Below are 27237 nucleotides of genomic sequence, written 5' to 3'. Positions count from 1 at the left end.
CCGTCACACATGGTAAACAATTGCAGCCGCTCCTCCAATCTGCGTCTGCCACATCATTTCCCTTCCGGGCCGATGACTTAGTCCCCCTGAAGCTCCGCCCCCTTTCTAGATGACTGACTTCTTTTAACCCTGGAAATGAAGTGTCAGGCCAAACAGTCCAGGGTACTCTTCCTGCTACTTAGCGCCCTCACAGGTCCGGACGGAGATTTACTACCAAGAATCATTCTATTTCCGTCACAGACATGCATTAGAAAAATGACACTGAAAAATGATCTGGGTGCTAATCTTGGAACAGAGACAATTAACAATACTGAACAATACTTAGATTCAAATATATAGGGGGAAAAAAAACCATGTGGTTCATGATATCAAGGCGTCCTCTGTGTTCATCATTTCCGAAGTTAAGCACTTCATTTCAAGCTGAACAGTTGGACGTGAATCATTTTATCCACCCAGAGAAGGGATGCTTTAGGAGTGGCACAATGGTTTTTTATACTTCTCTCAGTGTTTCCCCATGATAATCACATTCCATATTCATATGATCATCATGTGTTAAGTGAAGCCCTTATGCAGATAAACTTGGAATGGTAAACCATTCTTATATGTACTACTACAGCTTACAGGATAATTACAGCTTCCATGGCCCTTCAAATTGTGGTTGGAAATATGGAATCAGATACAGTGTTACAGAAATACGAAAGAGAATATTAAATACTAAAGAATAATATTCCCTAGCATTTCCATTCATTTGCATTTTTATGATACTGAATTAAAAAAAAATGGACATCGCCAAAACTTTGTCAGAGACTACATGAACTTTAACCCCTTATCTGCTGTGCTACAGTCATTTTCTGAATTTGGGACTCTCCTGGCTTACATCAAAATTACTCTATGTTCCTTTTCAGGTACCCCTGCCAAACTATATATTTTTTTTGTCAGACTCTGAAGTTTCTATTGGTGCCAAGTTTTTGTGGTTTATTTGGACATGTGACCAAAAAATACAGCTATGATTGCAAACAAAATGCAACTTTTTCATAAAATGTATTATACTTACATCACATTTAGTCCCTAAAATGCTAATGTTTGGTGTAAGAATGTAGAAACGTTTAAGATGCTGGATGTGCCTGTGCCTATGTGATAATATAATTATATCCTATTATGTTGTGAGAGGAGAGGAGATAATTATTCTTAAAAAGTCTTCTTTTAAAGTCAGTCCTTCTCACAATTGACAGTACAATATATATTTTTTATAATAATGTAAAGTTAAAACCAATAACTATATATAATAACTGTATACAATCAAAACGATTTTATGAAACAGGGTGTGGCAGGGCAGGGCCCGGCCTGTAAATAATAATATTATTGTTGTGTGGTGATTTGGTGGTGGTTGGCAGGAATGGGGTTAATTTCCTATCCCTGCCAAAAATACATGTGAGAATGTGGCTGGAGCTGATTGAGTAATTGATAATTGGGCCCCAGCCACATGGTATAAAAAAGGGGAAATTCCTTTGTTTGTTTGTTTGTTTGTTTGGTTGGTTGGTTGGTTGGTTTGGTTTGGTTTGGTTTGGTTTGGTTTGGTTCGTTTATTTTTTCAAAAAGAAAAAGTGTAGAGAAGACTAATGCCCAGCCTAAATTTTTGTATTTTGTTTAAACCTTTTGTTTTGGCCCTTGCGCCAGTTATTTTGTGATTGTTTTAGTATGAAAGTTTTGTTTTTGTTTAACTGTTTTATTTTTGCTCTGTGAGCAGTGTTTTGTTCAACTTTTTTATTTCCTTTTGTTTATTAAACTGCGCAGAAGCGCTTTAACAGCAGTTTCCGTGCCTCCGAGTCTCTTTACCTGCCAATAACATCTGGGCCCGCAAGGCTACCCTGTCACACAGGGATATGAGGAAAAAATCAGATTTCAGTAGAAAATAAAAAAACACCCTTCCCTAAAAACAAATCGTTGTCAAATCGAAGCGAGAAGAGGTGAAAAAAATACTGTATAACCTAAAAAATAAATCCAATACATTTTAATCAAAATCATTATTTCAAAAAACAAAAACAAAAAAAGAAAAGAAAGGAAAAAATCAAATGGCCTGGAAACAAAATCTGATGATGAATAAAAGTAACAACAAAAAAAAAAGGTTTTTTTTGGGAAGGGTAGAAAAATGAAGATCAAATAAAAAAGTATAAATAGATAAATAGAGGGACCACAAAAATAATATTCTTAGAAAAATATGTCAAACAGATGCAAATGTAAAATAGATTGTGTGAATGATCAAACTCACTCTCCAGCACCAACTAAACCAGACACAACAAGTCTGAGGTACAAGGTTTCATGCACAGTAACTATATAGCAAAAACATGTGGTTCCTAATGTTTTTTTTTTTTTTTTTAGCTTGTGATCACTGAGTTTACACCATGGGACAAAACAAGATTCAAACTGCAGTACCTCCCACACACTTGATAGGTTACAATGGTGATGACAGCCAGGAACAGGAAGTATCTTCCTCTACCGTCATATAAACAAAACAAAATGTAGTCAAATACTGTAGGCAGATGTTGCTGCTAATTTCATGAAACACAGGTTGATAAAACAGACGGGATGTTTCACAGTACAAGCCAAAGATAGCCACCGCTTGCGTTCAAATAGGCTGTAAATTACATTTAACAACTGCGTCATATCAAATATATTTTGTCGGTGAAATATAGTGAAATTAAAGCCAACGACTGAATATGTTATGTAATAAGTCCCAGAGAGAAAAAATGGCAATTCAGATTATTTTTATTTTTTTACCATGTATTTCAATTGGACGTACAACGTACGTCCTTAGCACTGGGGAAGCGATGTTTTGGATGTACCAGGTACGTCCATAGCACACAAAAGGTTAAGATGAGGATTATCACTATGGAAACAGGGGAATTTGGCAATACCTGCAGCGAGTGTCAGACTATAATGTTTTGGAGGATCTAATGGTTTGTGTAGGCATAGGCCCAGATGGTCACACAATCTTGAACAGAATCAACAATAGCATTTTATCAGAGGCGTGCATGATTAGGATTTGTAAATGCCAGGGTAAAAAAAGACATGTGTAAAATCATGTGCTGTTGGTCAAGAAGGTTCTCACTTTCCCACTTTCAATGTGTCCTGTACATGTCCCTTTTCCAAATCCAGCAAACCTTCCACCAAGGATCAAGAACCTCCTACCAAACTGTTTCTGTTGCTTAAGGAGGATGTCACTGAGCCATACCATGAAGAAAAAATATATTTTGTGGACAGTATCACCATCCACAATATTTTTAGGGTCAGCCTTTGTCTCAACTGTATTTGGGGACACTTTTCTAGACTGCAATCAAATTAATACAAGCAGATTTAGTCTTTTCTGATAGAAAACATCCCACCACCTCTAACCTCTTCTGATTTTCGGTTTTAACCGATAAAACACCCCCGATACAAAAAAATGAAATCGGTGGATAGCCAATAAACACCGGAAAGCACCGGAAAAGCTGTGGAAATGGTTAATCAAGTCACGTTGACTTTACCCTATTCCCATTAAAAAATAAAACCTACTACAAAAATTATAATAAATACATTTCCCAGTGCTGCTGGGCAATGTCCCGCCTTCCTGACTTGCATCTATCATTGATTCGTTCTCAATACTTTAAACCCGCCCCAACTACTGAAGGACAGCACATTCCTACATTTCTATTGGAGACTCTGCTTGTGAGATTTAAAACGATATTACAATCAGGATGGAGGCTTGGTAGCGGGATTTCAAGCTGTATTACAGTTAAGATATGGAGGATTTAAAACAGAATTGTACAAAAATGCCTAAACACAGAAACCCCAGAAGAATGTGCCCGTGACCGTAGGGATTTTGTTGTGGAAGACAGCAATGGAAAGAAGGTACAACTTAAGTGTGCAAGTACTGTTGAGTTACTACTATACATATTTTGACAAAAAAAAAAAACGCTCACGCATTTTGAAAAGTAACTGAAAACACTAATTTCATACAGTATATCAATAACAAAAGCCCAGAAAAAAAACGATTTACATAAAACTCGAAAATAGCTAAAAATAAGCACCGAAAAATACAATTAATAAAACCCGAAAAACAGAAGCCCTAAATATAATATTAAACAATTAAATCTGGGGTGCATTCAATAGGCAAAGCGCCCCAGGGCATTACATGTGCTTTCTATTGAACGACTTGCACACCGAGAGCGCTACATTAGCGAGTCAAGCTCAAAGCTGCCTTGCTGGAGGTCCAAAATGGCCGACCTGCATTATCAGTTTGGTGGCTGCAAATGGATTTTTCCAAATATGGATTTGTATGACTAACACATGTGTGACAAGTAATATTTTTGTTGTCATTTTGGCTTTTTAAAACTGATTATGGTATTTTTTAAAGTAATGATTATATTACAAAAGGAAACATGGACTATTTATAACTTGACAAATATGACTCTCGCCTCCAGATACTAAACCAAAAAAAGTGTCACTAACTTTTTTAAAAATTGCAAAAACTCGCTCCTAACAGTTCAATAACTGCATATGTTACGAGAGAGCGCTCTACTATTGAACGCACCCCAGTTCTCAGCACTTCATCTGAAAAAGAGAACATCAGTCCTCAGTTGCTGTTTGATACTAGCTCCTTTGTTATTAGGGTTCAACTCAAACAAACAGGCAAAAGTCAAATGTGAAATGGAAACTGTGTGACCTCCTAACCACCATTCTTTATATAGAAACATTTAATCAGGAAACGTCCTTAAGATACACAAGTCATTTCCAAGGACGTTCTGGAAGTAACTGCATTACTATCTGTAACAGGGGGTTTTGTTACGTGTGTGGGTCGTCACTGAATAATAAAGAGGCAGACACAAAGCGCTGGGTGTTGACACGCTGCACAGGAGTGCAGATTTAATTCCACACGAGTGATGCCACTAGGGTACCAGCAATGGTAGCCCTAGTGTCAGATTTAATAAAGAAAACAAAACAAAACAAAGCTGAAAATAAAAGTTTGCCACACAAATGGTGAGTGCTAGTCCCACTAAAAGGAACGTACCACTCCAGAAACCTACTATTATACGCAAACCCTCTCTACACTATTTGGGAACAACATCCACTAAACTCCCAGAGTCCCAGCAGTCTCACAGCGACTCCAGGACTCTTCATACAGCCATTTCAAACATCCTCAGCTGGGCATTGCCTTCATGAGCACCGTCTTGGAGTGGAAGGGTTTCATGACGCTCTCATCCTCGGTGTGAATGCAGCAACTGTGTGTAGCATGGCAGTGCAATCACCTCGAGCTGTGGTGTAGATGTTTTTTGAGCTCCACGCAGCCTCACCGGGCACGCCCCCCCAGCCAATCCAGACCTCCAGATCAGCTCAGCGCCGGTAGAGCATGACTGCTCAATTGGTTGCCCAGCAACGCGGCTCTGGTTCCGCATCCCAGCTGCACACATCTGTGCAGGAATCAGCGACAGGGCTCTCCCTGTCACACTATCATAGTTGCGATAAACCATAGTTATTCTGTATCAGGGCCATTCCATGCTAATGGGATAAATTCTGCCCTAATGATACGACTAAGGTCCTGTGACCTTATGCCAGTTCCTCTCTTGACCCTTTGCGTGTTTATTTCCTTCTCCCTTTCAGAATTTCTGTCACCCCGTGGGGCTCTGTCTCGGAGGTTTGGCTGTGCCGATCCCCCAAAGCGTAGGCGTTCCTTGTTAGTCAGGGCTACGTCTAGTCTTCTCAAATGTATCCTCTATCCTTCTCTTCATTTTCCCCTGGGGGAAGTAATGCTTGCTTCCCAGCCTTGGAGGCCGATTGGTTCTGTCTCACCTCCATGAGGGCAGCTCTCCGCAAGCCAAGGGGAAAGCATGTCATCTTCCTAAAGTCACAAGCACATACACTACCATTCAAAAGTTTGGGGTCACTTAGAAATTTCCTTGTTTTCCATGAAAACATACATGAAATGAGTTTGAATAGGAAATATAGCAAAATGAATAGGAAACATAGTCATTGACAAGGTTAGAAATAATGATTTTTAATTGAAATAATAATTGTGTCCTTCAAACTTTGCTTTCGTCAAAGAATCCTCCATTTGCAGCAATTACAGCCTTGCAGACCTTTGGCATTCTAGTTGTCAATTTGTTGAGGTAATCTGAAAAGATTTCACCCCATGCTTCCTGAAGCACCTCCCACAAGTTGGATTGGCTTGATGGGCACTTCTTACGTACCATACGGATAAGCTGCTCCCACAACAGCTCAATAGGGTTGAGATCCGGTGACTGTGCTGGCCACTCCATTATAGACAGAATACCAGCTGACTGCTTCTTCCCTAAATAGTTCTTGCATAGTTTGGAGCTGTGCTTTGGGTCATTGTCCTGTTGTAGGAGGAAATTGGCTCCAATCAAGCGCCGTCCACAGGGTATGGCATGGCGTTGTAAAATGGAGTGATAGCCTTCCTTCTTCAAGATCCCTTTTACCCTGTACAAATCTCCCACTTTACCACCACCAAAGCACCCCCAGACCATCACATTGCCTCCACCATGCTTGACAGATGGCGTCAAGCACTCCTCCAGCATCTTTTCATTTGGTCTGCGTCTCACGAATTTTCTTCTTTGTGATCCGAACACCTCAAACTTAGATTCGTCTGTCCATAACACTTTTTTCCAATCTTCCTCTGTCCAGTGTCTGTGTTCTTTTGTCCATCTTAATCTTTTCTTTTTATTGGCCAGTCTGAGATATGGCTTTTTCTTTGCAACTCTGCCTAGAAGGCCAGCATCCCGGAGTCACCTCTTCACTGTTGACGTTGAGACTGGTGTTTTGCGGGTACTATTTAATGAAGCTGCCAGTTGAGGACCTGTGAGGCGTCTGTTTCTCAAACTAGACACTCTAATGTATTTGTCCTCTTGCTCAGTTGTGCACCGGGGCCTCCCACTCCTCTTTCTATTCTGGTTACAGCCAGTTTGCGCTGTTCTGTGAAGGGAGTAGTACACAGCGTTGTACGACATCTTCAGTTTCTTGGCAATTTCTCGCATGGAATAGCCTTCATTTCTCAGAACAAGAATAGACTGACGAGTTTCAGAAGAAAGTGCTTTGTTTCTGGCCATTTTTAGCCTGTAATCGAACCCACAATTGCTGATGCTCCAGATACTCAACTAGTGTAAAGAAGGCCAGTTTTATTGCTTCTTTAATCAGCACAACAGTTTTCAGCTGTGCTAACATAATTGCAAAAGGGTTTTCTAATGATCAATTAGCCTTTTAAAATGATAAACTTGGATTAGCAAACACAACGTGTCATTGCAACACAGGACTGATGGTTGCTGATAATGGGCCTCTGTACGCCTATGTAGACATTCCATTACAAATCAGCCGTTTCCAGCTACAATAGTCATTTACAACATTAACAATGTCTACACTGTATTTCTGATCAATTTGATGTTATTTTAATGGACAAAAAATTTGCTTTTCTTTCAAAAACAAGGAAATTTCTAAGTGACCCCAAACTTTTGAACGGTAGTGTAATTCCAGTTTTAAATCCAAGGGATTACTCCTCGCAGCCCTTGCTGGATAAATGCAGTTATTCTTAATATTAGGTTTAATAATGCGTATCTTGGTTTATATTACTTTATGGAGGGTTTTATTTGTAACTGGTTTCTTAATTGTGTCTGTCTCCTGTTACATACGCCATAAGGACTGCAAGCACTACCAGCTCAAAATAACCATTATCAGTTATAACTAGACTTTAAACAAACTATCTAAAAGATTTTAGTTTATGAATTTTATGGATTGATATCAAATATACAGTAACAAATATTGCGTATACGTACAATAAATATGTATTTATTTTAACATACCAAACATAGTGCTTACCTGGAATTCCGATTTTCCTCACTTTGGCAAAGTGGTTTGCAGTGCGCAGGTGTAGATGTGATGCAATGCTTAAACAGATGACAGACAACAAAGTTCACGGTCCAAACAATCCTTTATTTGTTTTATAATCCGGGTCGTTTGGCGACTGTAAATAATAATCCCTGGCAATGCACAGCAACGTGAACTGCACAGTGAAACCACGGGGTTCAGTCCCGAAATAATAAACACAGTATAAACACACACAGAACACAAACACGATCACAAGTCCAGAGTGAGTGCTAACGTGCAAGTGGTGAAATACAATTTATTCGTGAACAGTAGTGCAGTGCTGTCCGGGTTTGTGCTGGCCTTTAGCGACAGCTACCGTTACGTGTTAGCCGTCTAACAAGAACAAACATTTACAATTAGAACGACAATACAAACAAACACTAAACAGTCACAGTTGTTTTACAGTCCTTTAGCGCTTCTCTCGCAACCATAACAAAGGATCAGTTCACTTGGCCACGTCCCCTTGGTTAACGAGTGCAATCGCTTTTCCTCCAATCCACGATTGCCACATCGCCTCCCATCTGGGGCGATGGTGTACTGTGGCTCTGCCCCCTTTCTAGATGGCCGACTTCCACCTTTCCCTGGAATAAATTGTCAGACCATCCGGTCCAGGGCACACTGTTCCCTGATTTATAACCAAGATTCTTTTTTTTTTTTTCTGTTACACTCACTTACCGTATTTGCTTGAGTATTAGTCGAGAAATTTAAACCCAAAACACAATCCTGAAGTTGGGGGGGTCAACTAATACACGAGCAAACATAGGAACCAATCTATAATTTATAGTAAAAGCCTATATTTACTGATTGCGATGACCGGCAGCAGCATGAACACTATGGAGGGGAATAATAATAATAATAATAATAATAATAATAATAATAATAATAATAATAATAATAATAATAATAATAATGTTACCTTTTCTATTGTATGACCCTGCAGCATAGTGCTTCTGTGGGAAACAGCAGAACCTCCATTGTTGTGGGCAATTCCTTGTTGCCAGAGTAAATGCTTCTAATTTCTCTCAAATCAAAATGCAAACATCTCAAGATTTGTCTATATATAAAAAGTTAATCCCAGGTTTGTTTACATCCAGGAGCTGTCATGTAAAACACAGATGGAGTTTTATTGAATTACAGCCAGACCACACCACCCCCTACATTCCATTGAAATACATACTTCCGTGTGGGCTAGGAAGGAAGTGGGGGTGGGGCTTGTATACTGAAATAACACTATTGTAGGCTATACAGAAAAACAAACAAAAAAACATGTACTGTATTGTAATACATGTCCAAATGGCGTGTCTGGTGGTTCTAAGTAGAAGTGCTCATAAAATTGTTAACTTTGCAAATCTGCCGCTCAAACGCTGTCAGGATATCTAATACATACATTTAGGGGAAAAAATAATACCCGAATCTCACCCTCACAATGGGGGGGTCGACTTTTACATGAGAGCGACTTTTACTCCAGCAAATACGGTATATTTTCCAATGATTTCTTTATATTCTTTATCGAAATATTTCTTGTGCTGCTTATCATAAAGAACAGGCTATTGCTGTACTACTATAATCAGGCGATCCCCCATCTTGCCTCTGACATTTGGAGCGCAAATGAGCATGAAGAACAGGGTTGCGAAAACTTTGCGTTTGGTTTGACGTTATTGTTTGTTTTCCTTCAGGATTATGTTTGTGACACCGTTTTTTCAGCCTGCATGGTACACGTAAGGGACACCTGTTAGCGACACGAGACTTGAGGGTGGTGTTGGAAGGTGAGTTATGATTGGTTGCATTGTTTAAAATCTTGCACATGTATGCAAATTCTGGGCTATACTGGGGTGGTTTTAGCAGCTTACAGACTCCTTTTGGGATGCAGTGGGAGCTTACGACACTCCGTATATGTGAAAACAAGACTCCTATGAGTAAAGTCCAAACACTAATGTATCAGCAGTATTTTTAAAGCAATACGCATAATGTGTTTCTAGATTGGAGTTACAACATGTTAGAACTATACTGTACTTTGTGCAGTTGCACACTGAAAATCCATAGGTTTCTGGCACAGCATGTTAGCACAGATTTACCAATTTAACAGTAGGTTCAGGAACTGACTAAGTATGAATGTCAGCTCTAGAAACAGGGGGCTACTCATCTAAAGGAAAGAAATATACAATTATCCTGTTTTAATGGCAAACTTCAGAAAACCCAGGGGACTTCCTGATTACTAACAGCCAGTAGGGATCCATACATTCTTTTACTACTGAATCATTCAAACACAAACAACATTTGAAATTCAATTAGACAAGCCAGCTGGGCTTGTTCCATTAACTCTGCAATGTCTGAGGGAGGTAGTAAGGCGCTGACCTACGCAGAAGCACATCATGGTCAGTGTAGATCTGAAGACAGAGATTAGAGCTGACTTATTCAGCAGGCAAGTAGTGTTTGGGTTTGGGTTTCTGAGAATGAAAATTCATTAATAGCATTAATCCCTTTTAAGGATGTATGTATTGAACCATTAACCATACATGTTCTCCCTTCTTGAGATGGTATGTAAAACCAGCTCTTACATTTATGTATGTCAAGTGATACGTTTATACATAGGTGGCAGAAACACAGGGGCACTCGCCCCCCCCCCCCCCCCCCATGAAAACACTGGGAGTCTCTAAGGCATGTAAGAGGTATATCTACACATTAGAAAACTGATCAGTATTCTTTTATGTATTTGACCTTTTTCTGCTGATTGAAAGAAAATCTCTGTTCTAGTCACACCCTCTGAATGTCTGTCAATCAGCAGCATGCAGTAAGCACAACAGGAATAGCAACTAGTCTCCAGTTTGAATGACAAGTTGTAGAAATCAAACAACTGGATGCAGACTGATTACTTTGAATAAACTTTATGAGCACATGTGAACAAGTTACTGAACGGACGATCATCACTAGCAAATGTAGTCTACTAGATATTTTTAATTATTATGATTTTTTTTTTTTACTTTCGCTAATACATTTTAGCACCTAATGGTAACTTAAATCTACACAAATACACGTATGTGCAATTCCTTCTTAAAAAATAAGGTTACAGGAACAATTACAAGTGAAGGGATTTCGAAGAACAAAACATCCGATGATGGGACAGCCTTAAACTCAAGTGACTTTGTCACAGTGATGAACAGTCCTATTAGATGCACAAATCAAATCCAGCAGGTTTCTCAGCTGGTTTTCTAGAGGACTAAAATCCCAGTCTTTTGCATAAGTGACCTTGATTAATGGTGGAATAACATTTTCTCCACTGCTCTGCAGCTGATATCCTCCTCCGTGGGCATGTGAAACCAATAGGTTTTCAATTGCCCTTGGAGCAGCCAGCAAAAGGCTATTTTAATTCACATGTGGAAATATCCAAAACTTCAAAATACTGCCATTTAAAGAATGCTTTTGGCATTTGAAATCGATGAGACTGCAGCTCAATTGCGGCAAAAGCATGAAAAAAAAAAACACAGAAATGTAGTCCTAGTGCCTTATTAATTAAGTTAATTAAAAACCCATACAAACAGCGTTTCATATTCTTATTTCATAACAATACCGATCTGAAATGGCAGGAATGTGAAATAACTAGCATTCTTTTTTTAATGACAATTTTATATACATATATAAGTAGAAATGGTTTACAGTTTCATTTCATTTAATTGAACAGATAAGGAAATTGAGAACAAATTCTCATTTACAACGATGATCTGGTCAAGAGGCAAACATCACAGCAGCACAAAGCAAACAAATACAACATAGAAATAAATAAACAACACATTAACAAGTACAAACACATGTTTCAGATTAAAAGCATCTTCCGAAACAAAACTCCAGTTTTAAGTTTTAATTTGATTTGAAATTCATTCCAGTCATGAGCAGCCGCAAACTGAAATGAATTACAACCAAACAGTAAATCGCTTACCAAAAATCCAGTGCATGTATTATTATTATTTGTTTATTTAGCAGACGCCTTTATCCAAGGCGACTTACAGAGACTAGGGTGTGTGAACTATGCATCAGCTGCAGAGTCACTTACAATTACGTCTCACCCAAAAGACGGAACACAAGGAGGTTAAGTGACTTGCTCAGGGTCACGCAATGAGTCAGTGGCTCAGGTGGGATTTGAACCTCCTGGTTATAAGCCCTTTTCTTTAACCACTGGACCACACAGCCTCCTAAATAAAGCTGGAACACAAAAGTGAGCCTAGACATACCGGTATAGTTAACATCACAGGCATTACATTTCAAACAAAAATGCATTGCTGAACCGCCATGTATGGTCTATAGCTCTGACAAAAAATACTTTTTTAAAAACTTCTGCAGACTTTCTTTTAGCGATTCTTTCATGCTTTGGCTGCAATTGAGCTGCATTTTTTGATTGCAGGTACTTTTTAAAAAATACATACTGTACGTGTATATTTACATATCATATCAAAACAAATTTCTACGACATTTCTGGTGTTCCCAGCTATTTGATCTATTTTGTGTTAATTGTCTAGGCTACTAAGTAGACCAATTTAACAATACTAATAATTAAAAGAAAAGAAAAAACCCTAAACTCATTTAGTTTCAATTTAAAATAATCACGATTTATTTTGTGTTAACCTAAAGTACAAAAAAAAGTGTGCTAGGTATTCATTTGATTTTACTACTGTCCTGTATACTGTATAGGCGTACTGTACAGATTTATATTTTTACATAATGTAATGTGTAGCGTACCCAAAACACATTAGTGTTATTTCAGTTCAATGATTTATATTTAAAATACATAGAGAAATGTAAATGTATGTGGGTGCGATTTTATTGTTTTGTTTTTAAACCCGACACCTCCTTATGTTGGACAAACATGTCTTGTTTAGCAAGGGGTTACTGTATGATTATGAAAAGCTTTTTGGGGGTGAAGGTGGGGACCTTCATAATATACTGTATATAACAGTACTAAAATAGGTAAAATGAAGACAGAACAGAATGCATTGTATAGATGACATTTACATTTAACAAAAACAATGTTATTTTGATTCTTGCACCCTTGCATGTATAGACGTTATCCTTCGGGCACTCTCTGCTGCAGCAAACCACAACTCAACTGCCACTATTTTATTTGAAATAATGTCGCACAACTCTTAATAGAGATCTCACTAAGATGACGCAAATAATATTTAAATTAGTATATTGTGGCTCTCTTCATTAACATATTTTTTCTTAGTACATACGACAAAATGTGCCCTTTGCAAAATGTCGTAACATAAATGCAAACTGCGGTATGTTTGCACTGCGACTGGCTCATCTTAGTACATCTACCCCTCAGTGCTCATACCTACAGATTGATTACAGATTGATATAAAACATTTATGGATTTGTCAAAGAAAGTGTTCTATAATATGCCAGCAAGCCAGCACAAAAAAATGAAACGGAGAGCAATGCCCATGATCTGTCTAATGACTACTATCATATTTTTTATAAAATAATAATAATATGAATCCAGAAATGGTACAACAGTTTTATTTTATTTTATTTATTTTTTTATTGTGGGTTGTTTTTTTTGATGATAATAATAATAATAATAATAATAATAATAATAATAATAATAATAATAATAATAATAATAATAAAAACACAGCTTACATGTGTTACAGAATCTATCAAATCCACAGATTCCAATACATTGTTATATTAATGCTGCTATTCAGGGATCAGTGCCATAAACGGGAACTCCATATATATTGTAGTTATATAGGTCAATGCAGGCAGGCGCATCACACAGGGCGAGGCAATTCACACACAGGTGGAGGGCGGGCGTGAACCCGGGACCTCTCGCACTAAAGCATAGCACCGATACCTCTGTACAAAAGAGCCGGCTATATACGACAATAGCATCCACTCAGTCTAATATATATCTAGACTGCAAACCCTACAGACAATGCTTTAATGCATTTAACAAATAAGACTTTTTGTTCACAAAATATCTTGGTACCCCTGGCTAGACAAATGTTCCCTCTTAAAACCAGCCAATCAATACTTTGCTGAAACACATTGTAGGGGGATAAAATGAAGAACAGACATCTCACTCAGCCGTTCAGCATTGTAGTAAATGGATAACATTTGAGGTAGTGGACATGAAGTTCCTATTCAGTTTTCCTTGGCAATTTGTATATACTAATATTTATCAAGGGACACCAAGATATTTAGAAAGCTAATTGTAAGTGGGGTAAAATGGGCAATAACAACCCACCATCCCCCAGCACCACAGACCATCACCACAAAAACCTTGGTAACATAATGAAATGTACTGATATATACAGTGCTATTTTAACCCAGCAAAAGGCTAAAGGAAAGGATTTTTGCTGAACAATAACTAATTGAGATGGAAATTCAGGATGAAGAAGAATCACATCATAAAACACCTTTGGGGAGAGTAATGTGATATCATAAGAATAAATCCTGGTATGGATCCTGGAAGATTAGTGATACACTACAGTCAGGTGGAGGTGAAACAACCAGGTGACTCCAGAGATCTGCTATATGAGTGTGAGGAAGACTAATGGATGTCGTGGAGTGAATCAGGACCATACACTGCGATGATGATGTACAAGTTTACTACTGACTTGTCATCCTTACAGCCATGAAAGAAATGAAAAACTTTTTTAACCTTTTGGTGTTCTTTCTTCAACATTAGAAAATGATTCAGTACAGTCAGCCAATCATCTTCTAGTAGAGGCATATTAGAGTGGTATTTAATCAGAGATTGTATTGGTAGTTTAGACTCCACAGACTGTTCAGTAATTGCTCCATTCATTCTCCAGGCAATGTCCTGATTATAAACAGGGGTTTAAAAAAGTTAATAAAAAATACAAATCAATTTGCTAAATAAAAACTCTTTTGTTTTTTTTATATGTATGCCATCCTTGTTCTTTATCTAAAAAATGTTCAGGGCTGTTTTACTCAGCGGAAAGGTACCCGATGAATCAGTACAAGTTCAAGGTAAATCTAGGTTTTAAGGTGTTTATTTAAAGAAAAAAAATGGTAAAAATTGTTTTCTAATAGCGACAGTGCCCTTTGGCTCAGGACGCATAACTCCTGTTGCGGTCAACTACAGAGCCATCATCGACAGGCACTACAACTTAAATAGAACATTCTATAAAAAAAAAAGTATGCTACCTGATGTACCACGGGGTAAAGTTTATTTTTTATTTTTTTATTTAACAATAATTATATGAATCTATAGTTATGTTATATGGTGAAATAGTAATCAACTGTAATTTTCATAACAATACAAACATTGTCTTGTCTGTATAACAATGTCAAGGTTCTGCCAGTATTTTACCCAGTTTGTGTTTTTTATGCACTCATCCTGGTCTTATGTGTAACAATGGAAGAAATCAACTCTGTCTCCAGATTCCTCAGGACCACAGCTGGGTCTATACACCTGCCCAGGAATCTGAATTCAATCACTCCTATAGCACTTCCTCGTCAGTGTGCAAATGCCATACCAGTGATTATAATACAGATCTAAAAAAAACAAATAAATACATACAGAAATAAATAAATAAATAAATAAATAAATAAATAAATAAATAAATATAAAAATGAACTTATATATAAAAAGGCATCACCACCTACTGTCTATTGAGCCAACTTACTGACAGTTATTATAATACAGATCTTGATGTATAAAAATATGCATATATAATAACCTCCTACTTTCTACATTTGATATTAAATTATATGTCTGTCCATAATACATATTTAGAAGTACAAATAATAAATATAAATCATTCATGGCATCTCCTCCTCCTTCTTACATTACATTCTATCTGCATTTTACATGTACATACCTGTATAATAAATGTTGTCTGTTTCACTATCACACTAACATATAATGAAACAAATACGGTATAAAACAAATACAGTTACTATTATTTTCACAGAATACATGAAATGGAAAATGTAAGAGGAATATAATATATACAGTGGCTAATACTAATACAGAGCTTAAATGGGATGTCTACATGCACAAATAAACATATTTCTAAAATTTAGAATATCCCAAAAAAATGTACTTAAAATATAGATGTTTTCAATGTCTGTGTGTGTGTGTGTGTGTGTGTGTGATTGACAGCTGGTGGTGCTGGAAACACAGATTAAAGACAGCATCTTCAACCTGTCAATCAATCTATGTAAGTAAACAGACTAGTCTGTCTGGTTCCCAGAAGCCTTGGCTGTCTCAATGCGAAGTCTGGAGCAGTTTGATGATGGATTGCCATAGTTACACAGCTAAGGAAGAAAGGCATAACGTAGAACTGATGACCATTAGGGGAATCGAACATATTCAATGGCGGCTGCAAAGGGGTTAACTCAAGGTTTTAAATAGCTCTTTTCCTCACAGCTTTTATAGGGTAACGTGGTTTCATTAAGTTGCTTATACTCTGGTGAGAAAATAAGGACTTGAATTAGTTTTGGATAGAGAACATTTGTGGTCACTGAGGAAGATATATGAAATTTTAAGTATCTTAATGACAAAATCAATAACACTATGTCTTAATGTCAATAACTAATTAAGCCGAACTGGAACTTATTTGGCAACATTATGCCAATCTAAGTAAATGGATAATGCCTGCCAGCTGTCAGATAACTGAATTATGCACAAGAGAGGGGCAATTGCCCCCGTTTGTTTTTGATGAGTTATCATATTGCTTCAAGGAACTTTTACACACACTCCTCCCATTCCTGCCTTCTTGCTCACACAAAGATCACCTGAGGTCTCTCCAGTTACAAATGTTTCTGATGCCTGTGCCTGCATATACTAAATGTATTACATTATTTTAATGCAGCACAGTGCATTATCCTAAATGTTTCTGTTATTGATATTGTTTCTTATATTGGCCTCCTCATAACTAGCTAAAACCAGAAAAGGTGAATCAGAAAGTACATCTCCGCTTATTTCTTTATAATAATAGCATGCTGCCAAATGCTTCAGCCACACCCTAAACCTGTGGAATTTAATATAAAAAAGCATGGTCTATGAAAAACTAACATTCCTGTGGTCAAATATTTGTACTTTAACTTTAGCATGCATTCCATTTTACTGTAACAGTAAAAGAATTGTAAGAAAAACCAGCTTAGGTTAAATTCTTACACAGTCAGAAAGCTGCCTTGAAGACACACATATATCTGTGCCATATTTTTAAACCAGATACTGTATGTCCACCACCGCCATAACTGTCAAAGGCACTGTAATCATGTAATCAAGTGTCACAACAAATGTGGAGTTATCTCTGCTACCACACAATTATTAAATGCATTCTAAGGTATTTTGTGTACAGAAATGATATACCATGCCATGTTTTGTCATCAGACAGATAAAACCTGACCCTACATGTATATGCATAGATATAAGATAGCTTTGAATGAGTAATGTGCTGTCTGAAACAGTGCTGCTTGGTGGAGACAGCAAGGCACAGCCGAATGCTTCTCTGAGGCTGCAGCAGTTTTGTACTGAATGAATAAAAAAACTGCATCACTCCTGGTTTATAAAACATATAAATGGAAACCAAAAAGACTCTCCAGCAATTTAGTTAATAGAGTTCCATGAACTGTACAGCCACCCAAGATACTGTTAAGAAAACATACTGTCTAATTATAGGTCAAAGTCTGTCAAAATCTGCAAATGACTTAAACCCTAAGTGAAACTTAATAGCAGCTGATATTAATCTCTCATATTAGTTGTGGCTAATTAAAGTATCTATAAGCATTTTGGACGTCTGTCCCAAAATATTTAGAGTTTGTAATGGTTAGGAAATGATTGTGTATTCCTCAAGAACAATTAAACATCTGGTTGTAACATGTTATTGCTTATCAAACCAAGTTTATATATATACATATATATATATATATATATATATATATATATATATATATATATATATATATATATATATATATACATAAAAAAAAAACATGTAATAAGTTGTTTATCCATAAAGCACACATCATTACAGTAAGTTTTTAACTACACAGAAAACACAGGGATGTGCATTCACTCTTGGTTTCTGTTGAACAATTTATAAAATTTTCTTAGCAGATATATACACACATTTAACTTTTTATACAATAACGTATATATATATGCAATGCTGCTAAATGCTGCAAATCGTCCTGTCTCAAATTACACTGTGTTGCCGAGTTTGATCTAAATCTATGAATTCAGCTAAATACAGGTTTAAACATACTTTATATATATATATATATATATATATATATATATATATATATATATATATATATACACACACACACACACACATATATATATATATATATATACACACACACACACACACATATATATATATATATATATACACACACACACACACACATATATATATATATATATATACACACACACACACACACACACATATATATATATATATACACATTATACTTGTTGTATAAATACTCCCTGAACATTCATATAGTGCTGTGGTTAGTCCACTCAAGAGGAAAGCCGTTACCATCATGTACTGCAGGTTACTCAGATATCCACTTTGGTGGAATAACTACAGTGCCCTATGAATGTTCATGGTGTGTGCTCTTTATATACTATACTGTGATGTACTACCATAAAAAAAATGCTATAATATGGTATTTGCAGTATATAACCCATTGGTTACCATGGGTGTGATAGGGAGGTCTCTCCATGTCATTTCAGTCAATCGGAGCACAGGCAGCCATTCATTTTTTTTTTACACAGAGACAGTACAACAGTACATCTGACCCAAATCATGTAAATAATCCTCAACTGTGCAGTTATACTGGTAAAAATGCAATTATAGCGATGTAGTCCCCCGACCCACATGAAACTTGTTCAAACACAGCACATCTTGGTTTCATTACTTAAGTTAAATACCTACTGATCTAACAACCATGTCTTTTTAAAATCACACTGATAGAAGGCACCCGTAAACTTTACTGTCTAAAGGGCAGCAGGATTCAAATAATCAAGCAGCACTCTCTTGTTTACTCAGAATAATTACACTTGGCAGTGAAAACATGAGCCAAACGAATGTAAATATGGCTGCATCTATAGTAAGTCAGCTTATATTTTAATACTGCTATTCCTGATTTAAAATGCAAAATAAAGTCACTTACCTCATCAAAGTCATTGTCATCTTTCTTGAAAGCTTAAAAGAAGAAAGAAAATCAGTATTATTAGCATTTTATTTTCTATTAAAATAATAAATAATAAATAATATGTAATGCTGGGGGCACTTATGTCAGATATGCAGGATTATTTTTTAAAAAGAGAAAAATGTCAAACAAATCTATTAGAAATCCACATAGGCCTGTACACGGCTTTAATATGGTTTTTTTTTTGTTTTTTTCACCCATCACAGCTTACATGCTTTTGTATAGTATTTGCACTTATCTTCAGCAATGGTGCTTATACCGGGAACACAGCTGCACTGGTTTTTATATGAAACCAAATCAGAACGTGAGTTCACCCATGTATAAGCCCATGCATTTACAATGTTTGAACAATATGCATTACTGTAAGGCTTGAGCAGCCCCTTTAGACCAGTACAAATGACTGTACTGAATGTGTACCTAAGAAAAAAGATGACATTAATCAATATAAGTTGTGATTTCTCCTGGTAACAAATGAATCTTTAAATTTAAATAGGACTACAAGCATTGCTCAAGCAATTCACAACCACAAGCCAATATAGTTTTGTAACCCAGAACCCCCATATATCCAACCTAGCTATTTGTTCCCTACATTGGTGCTAATGTGTTTTTTAATTTATACTGAATTAGAGTTGAAAATCTATTATAAATACCATACAACTTTATTTTCTTACCTTCCTAAACAAAAACAAAAAGATACAACTTGCCTCATCCAGTATCATCACTTATATGGCAGGATTATCATTAACAGAATTGAATTAACAGAATTTCATAACTAACCACATGGTAACATCTTGTAACAGTTTACTCAAAGTTATCTAATTTAAATCCCATAGTTGTTCCAGGGACCCTGAAGATTATCCAACAAAAGTGGACGTGATCTAGGTTGATATATTTTTAAACAGGTCCGAGTTCTAAGGGGAAAAAACACATTATAAAACAACCCAGATAAACTAAATCCTCTGATTGGCTGAAAATGGTTCAAGTCCAAGGTTATGGCCTCAATAGAACTGCACAGATCTAAATGTCATTAGTTGTCAGCAAAATAATATATTATTCTACTCTTTATTTATAATGACAACAAACAATAATGGAAATTGACAACCCACAAAAAGGTAAACAATTATTAATAGACAATACATTTAAATACAGTTTTGAAAATCAGGTACAAAGGCTCCAAAATCTGTAGGTCTCTCCTTGTCCCCAACACAATGTACACATATTGTCGATGTTTCCAGTACCTAATAGCTTAGAGTTCCCTTCTTTGTTTTACTCCTGGTCTTGTATACAGTCAGTGCTTGTCCAAACTGTATCACTCAGATCACTGCCCATCAAACAGACTTGTGTGATAATAATACGCATTAAATGTTTAAACTTTTACAAATCATGCATGCCAGTCCTGCAATTAAAAACAATTGCCAATGATCTGTGTTTCCTCCAAGGTCAGATGTTTCTTCTTTCCCCATTTAACACAAAAGAAAACACTTCAGAGAGAAGAAAATTGCTACCCAAAGGGCACGTGCCGCAAATCTATACTCATCCCAGCAGGGAACAGAGTTATTAGTCATTTGTGTGTGAGGGAAATAGCACTAATTCTGACAGGAAAATACATGGGGTCTCTCAAATAGTGCAGTTGAACAGGAATATCCAAGGGCTGCAGTTTCTTTGTCTTTTCTTATCATGGCTTTGGTTTTTTTTTTTAATGTGACAGCACTTTATAATTAGTGTCAGTAATTCAGATGTAACTATGTATGAACAAACACAGGACTTCCTGTTGAATTCCTATTGAATCCATACAAACTCAACATCTGGGGTCACCGAGGGTAGCAGGAGACCACTTTCTAATCTTTCTCTTTCCTGTACTCTGTTTCATTGAAAGCTTGTGTTCACATAAAACAAAAGAAGTTACCTTCGGCCATAGATCAGTGATTCAAAAGTCTATAGTTTTGTTTTTTCTACTAAGCAAGGCTCACTTGTCATTCCTGCAGACTGAGCAGAGCATGGGGTTAAAAAATAATGCACTTTACCACAGTCAATATTTGACAGCTGGGTCTCAATGGCACTTTTCTTGGGGTCAAAAAAGCACTTCCTTTTCATTGCATTAATCACTTACTTTATTTTTTGCAAAATGTAGGCCTACCTCAGGCTATTCACAACACAATTCATGCTTCATTATTTTTAACTTTTAATCAACATTCATTTATTACCACCAGGCACTTACTGTTATGTGTGACCAAAAGCGTGTGTCATCTAAGAGGGGATCCCTAATAAAAAGCTTAGCACACTTTTCTTTGTTTTAACCTCCATTTCTAAAAATAACATAGCATGCTAAGCAAATTATCATTCAAGTACCACTGTCCCATCAAACTGACTGTGAGAAGATGCACTGCATTTAAATGTGCAGAATTTCAAATGACATCAAATTAAATAAAATGCAGACAATTACTTTAATCTGTTATTCAGTCATACAATGCTTGACTGTTTAACTAAAGGTTATGTTTTAATTAAGGCACTGTTAGCCAGTAACACAAAGAAACTGATAAATATTTGAGATGTTTCGCAATTTTAGCAGCTCTAGGACAGTGTAAGATGATTGCAATTATCTTCAACACAATTTGTGTTATCTGATGCTTCTTAAAAGTCATTATAAGAGACCCAGATACACATTTAATTTCAATTGGCAAATCAAAGGATATATATATATATATATATATATATATATATATATATATATATATATATATATATATATATATATATATATTCAATAGTTTCTAAAATAAAGCAACATTCTAACTCTTTGATGTAGATGCCACACCATATTTACTAGTTATTAAAACAGATCTGCAGCTTTTACATCGTTTAAAGCATAATTTATATAATTATGCATTATGACATTTACAAATATCTATTTTTTTCTTATTTTACAGTAGTTTTACCTAAGAGTATGGCTATGTATTATTTATTTCTTAACAGACGCCCTTATCCATGGCGACTTACAATTGTTACAAGCCATCACATTATTTTTACATACAATTACATTATTTTTTACACATTATTTTTACATACAATTACCCATACAGTTGGGTTTTTACTGGAGCAATCTAGGTAAAGTACCTTGTTCAAGGGTACAGCAGCAGTGTCCCCCACCTGGAGCCCTAACCACTGCTGAGCAATGCCACTGCTTAGAATCACGCCAAGTCGTAACCTTGGCACATAGTATATATTTGGTACACGTACAGTACTGTCTAACGAAAGACCCATCGCAATTAAACATGTTTTATAAGTCAATTGCCATGTATGGCCTGGGGTTAAACAAGGCTGTCTCCGTGTTACTTACATAACAGTCATAAAGTCGATAGTGTAACATTTTGCCAGATGTATTTCTATTCCTGACGAGGGAAATATTCATCTGTTTTTAAATTCTGTAAATTACAATAGCGACTTTTAACATAACTGTCCACCCCTACCCCAAAAATGTAACTCTGGCACTGAGCGTCATTACTTTTAGCTAATTTACATTACATTTTTCAACATAAAGGGTCTATTGCATTAATTAATAGGCTCCTGATAATCACAATGGGGTTATGTCGTTTCCCCATCATTTTTCACACGCAGTCTGTGGCTGTGCTGCCCCTACCCCTTCACTTTTGTTCAGTGAATCTTTCGACATCAACACATACAAAAAAATCCACGATATACACATATCCAAAGTATTTCATATTTGTCTTCATCTAAATCAAAGATCCTATGTTACTTACCAATCCGGCTGAAACTCTCTGACAAAGTTCTTCGCAACTTTTTCATTTTGCCCATTTTTTCGGTGGGTTGCGTGGCTGGCATTAAGTCACACATCTCAATTACGTTTTTTTATTTGTTTGTTTGTTTTGTTCTTGTTTTTTTTTTTAATGAGAATTTCAAACTGTATAGATCCCGTATCAATCAAATACAATAACGTGGAACAAAAGAGCATTGAGTTTAAACGGGTGCTTCTTCTACTCCGTCTTTGCTGTCAAACACAGGAAATGTATTCTGCAAGCAGCCCCCGTTTCAAAGATGTGTTTTTACTTTCTACTTTTTCATGTTTCTCCATTTGCAAGATTCATTTTTCAGTTTTTCAAAATAAACAAAATTACCAAAGAGAATAACGGGTTGGCTACACAAAACTTAACAACAAGGGCAGTTACAAAAATATTGCCTAGTCTTCTGCACATCAGCAGCTCACATTGCCTGCTTTCACTGATTTTCTCTGAGTCTGGTTGTCTTTTTTGGGATTCTCTTTGAAGGAAAAAAAAAAAAACACGCTTCATCTGAATATCCCGCCCATGTAGCTCACTGACTGGGTACCTAGAGTAAATAGAGATTACAATAGGGTACTGAAACCGTCATTCAAAAGTAACGACCGCAGTGCAAGCTCCGTCATCATTTATACTTATGCTAGATGCTGTAAGCGATGTAAAAGTCTCCCAAAGCGGCTAAAACGAAAAAAGGGGGTCTTTAGCATGGTAGGTTCTGAAACTGCATTTATATTATTTGTTTTTTCTTTGTTCGTTGGCCTTGTATTTGAACGGCAGTCAATTCTCTTTTAAACATGTGAAGATAATTCAAGATAATTAAATATTGCCTCCATTTACAATTTTAGTTATTGAAATGTATAGTATAGTGTGTATTTAATTTTAAAGAGATTTTGGACATTCTCATCAAGTCACTCATTTTAATTTTGTTTTGCCAATGAACATGGCACAGTTTAGACTGGGGCTCTTTATTGTAGTTTAAGGTGCAAAAACATGCAAAATAAGTGCTGTATCTTATTTGCTGAAACTTTGTTACATATTCAAGCTAAATAAAGTGACTTGGCAGCTTCTTTCACTCAGGTGGCACTGCAATGATGCAAAAACGATATCCTCAGATTCCCCACCTAAAATATAACTCCGTGGAATCTTGTTAAACATATTGATGTAGGAAAGGCATTGCTTCCAGCCATTGTATATATATCTTTTTTTAGTTGTGCCCATATTATCACATATGAACACGAGGTTGTTGCATGACTAGAATGATTGAAGTGATGTCCACCAATATAATATAAGGATTAACAATATAATGCAAGGATTAACAATTTAAAACGTTTAGCCTTTCTTCCTGTACCAGGTCTTTTTACCTTCCATGTTTTAAATCGTGTTGCTTCCTCTTCTAATTATAAGCTTGCTGGATACCAGTTTACAACAGAAATCCAACATAAAGATAAATAGCAGTCATTTGGCACATTATTTGTAAAATTGACTATAGATGGCTTTATAAATTTCGTATACAAATGATACTATTGTATATTGTAAGTAATTTGCTACTGTTTTTAACGAGTTGCCTGTATACACCAGCTCCCAGCAAGCCTATTCTTTATTCAATATATCAAACAAATCCTAATCCTTTCAGAAAAGTTGGAAAGCCTTACCGTGATCTTGTGTCAGGTCACTTCATCCCTTCAAGTACCCTTCATGTTTCAAAGAAAGGAAGGAGAACATTGCATGCCCTTGTCCCTAATAGCTACCACATGAGGCTTACCTGAGCACAGACATATTTTTCAAAGGAGTTTTCTCCTCAGGCTCTCAGGAGATACAGTAATCTACCAGTCATAGTTATCTTCAACAGGAATCCGCTCAATTCAGCCCCTTGGTTATCATTCCACTCACCAGTGCAGGGGTGGGTGGGCAACCAGTGCCCTCAGGGGGTAGGGGCATATATGCAGGCCAACAAACCCTTGAATATAGCCCATAAGCTGTTTCATTAAAACATTTGGCAAGTGCAATTGGCAGCCAGTCATGACTGCAAGGATATGGTTTAAAGCAACTTAAATACACACCACTCAACTCTAAACACCATTTCATGTTTCAATTGTCAAGTCATTTATTTAAATTCAAAGTTTCATTTACAAAAGGTCCTGTCAAGACTGTAGCTGTCATATGCACTTGCCAAATGTTTTAATGAAACAGCTTATGGGCTGTTTCATTAAAAGTGAGTTCTTTGGCACGCTGGTTCATATTTTTTGGGCTCTCAATAATTATGCTAAATAATGATTATACTATTTTAATGACAATTGCAGTTCTATATTTGTATTGTAAGTAGGTACATACTTGTTTGTAGAGCCAAACCTATGCAATGGTCTCTTGAAATAGGATTGCGCCTAGAGGATATCAAGCAACATTAAGTCTTCTCTCAGTCTTCTAATAGGTTCCTTGTCTTGGAAAGGCAGATCTGCATGCTGCCCCTCCATGTCATCCCTCTGGACCTCTCTGATCACTATTTCATCTCTTTTTCTCTGTCTCTCCCTTCTCTCCCTACTCCACCTACCCCACTGTCACCTCCCACCGTAACCTCCGCTCTCTCTCCCCCTCTGTCCTCGCCTCCACCGCTCTCCCTAACCCTGGCTCCCCTCTGTGCTCTGCTCGGCAAGAACCAAACTGCGTTGTGCTGAAAAGAAATGAAAGAGAACCAAACTCCCTGCTGCCCTAGACCTCTACTGCTCCCTCCTCTCCTCCTTCGCTTCTACTCTCTCCTCTGCTAAACGCTTCTATTTCCAATCCTCCACTAACAACCCACGGAAACTATTCTCTACCTTCTCCTCCCTCCTCAACCCCCCCCTCCTCTATCGACTTTGCATCTTTCTTCTCCTCTAAAATCTCTGATATCCGCAAACTCTTTAACACCTCTCCCTCCCCAACACCCTCTGTCTCCCCTACTAACTCAACCTCCTTCTCATCCTTCTCAACCCTCTCAGAGTCTGACCTCTCTTCCCTCCTCCAGGGCCACAAACCCACCACATGCTCCCTGGACCCTCTCCCCACTCACCTCTTTCAAGCTGCTGCTCCATCTCTACTCCCCTTCATCTTCTCCCTTCTTAACACCTCTCACCTCTCTGGCCTCTATCACCCCCCTTCAAAAAACCTACCCTCGACCCCACCCTCCAGAACTACCGTCCTGTCTCCCTCTTACCCTTTCCTGTTTAACCACTCTGCTTTCCTGTTTAACCACTCTGCTCAACCCTCTCCAATCTGTTTTTTTTCTCTGCTCGCTCCACTGAAACTGCTCTCCTGTCTGCCACTAACTCGCTAAACTCTGCCCATGCTGCCTCTCTCTCCTCTGTCCTAATTCTCCTTGATCTCTCTGATGTCTTTGACACTGTCGATCACTCTATTCTCCTATCCTCTCTCGCTGACCTGGGAATCTCTGGCACTGCTCTGGCCTGGTTCCCCCAAGGATCAGTCTTAGATCCTCCCCTGTTATCTCTCTACACCCGCTCCCTGGGCTCCCTCATCGCATCCTATGCTGATGATGCTCAGATCTTCCTCTCCTGCACCCTCTCTGACCTCACCATCCACTCCCGTATCTCTACCTGTCTGTCTGCTATCTCCTCCTGGATGCACTCGCATCACCTCAAACTCAACCCCTCTAAATCTGACCTCCTTTCCTTCCCCTCCTCATCTTCCCCCTCCTCTAATCTCTCTTATCTCCATTCCTCTAGAATCTACCACGCTCTCTCCTTCCTCCTCAGCCAAGAACCTTGGAGTAAGCCTGGACCCCTGCCTCTTCTACTCCCAGCACATTTCCACTCTCGCACGCACCTGCCGATTCTTCCTGAGCAACATACGAAGAACCCAACCCTTCCTCACCAACTACTCCACGCAACTCCTCGTCCAGGCCCTGGTACTCTCCCGCCTAGACTACTGCAACTCCCTCCTGGCCGGCCTCCCTGCGTCCGCCACCCGTCCACTCCAGCTCATCCAGAACTCCGCAGCTCGCCTGGGGTTCTCTCTGCCTCGCTTCTCCCACACAACTCCACTGCTCCACTGGCTCCCGATCACCACTCGCATCCAGTTCAAGACTCTTGTACTCGCCTACCGATGCCTTGACCAGACTGCACCCAGCTACCACCAGTCCCTCATCTCTCCCTACACCCCTACATTTTTATTTTTTTAATAATCGGAATGAAGACACATATATAGGTACAAATTGGATGTATACAACACAGACTTTTCTGCTGCGAGTTCTAATCTTTCTAAAAAGGAGCGTTTTGACTAGGTAGCTGAATCCATTATTTTCTTTTATCAGATATGATTTTGGAGTCATCAT

At 37.5% G+C, this 27237-nt stretch overlaps 1 protein-coding gene across 3 annotated transcripts in view; it reads right to left on the bottom strand.

Annotated features, from left to right (window-relative positions):
• LOC117399581 (cyclin-dependent kinase 14-like) overlaps positions 1-23357 on the bottom strand; it is a 238798-nt gene extending 215441 nt beyond the window's left edge. For all 3 annotated transcript variants that reach the window (XR_009328479.1, XM_033998865.3, XM_059022492.1), the window contains exons 1-2: positions 22875-23357; positions 19078-19109 (exon numbers count right to left, since the gene is read on the bottom strand). Coding sequence is in view for 2 of the 3 variants with exons in the window: in XM_033998865.3 (XP_033854756.1) it covers positions 19078-19109; positions 22875-22968 (126 nt within the window). In the remaining variant the exon portion in view is untranslated. The remainder of the gene's footprint in view (positions 1-19077; positions 19110-22874) is intronic.
• Positions 23358-27237: the final 3880 nt, after the last annotated feature.

The sequence above is a fragment of the Acipenser ruthenus genome, chromosome 4 (assembly GCF_902713425.1).
Source record: "Acipenser ruthenus chromosome 4, fAciRut3.2 maternal haplotype, whole genome shotgun sequence".
Taxonomy (NCBI): Eukaryota; Metazoa; Chordata; class Actinopteri; order Acipenseriformes; family Acipenseridae; genus Acipenser; species Acipenser ruthenus.
Note: the sequence above shows the minus strand (reverse complement) of the source record. Positions and strands in the feature narration are given on the sequence as shown.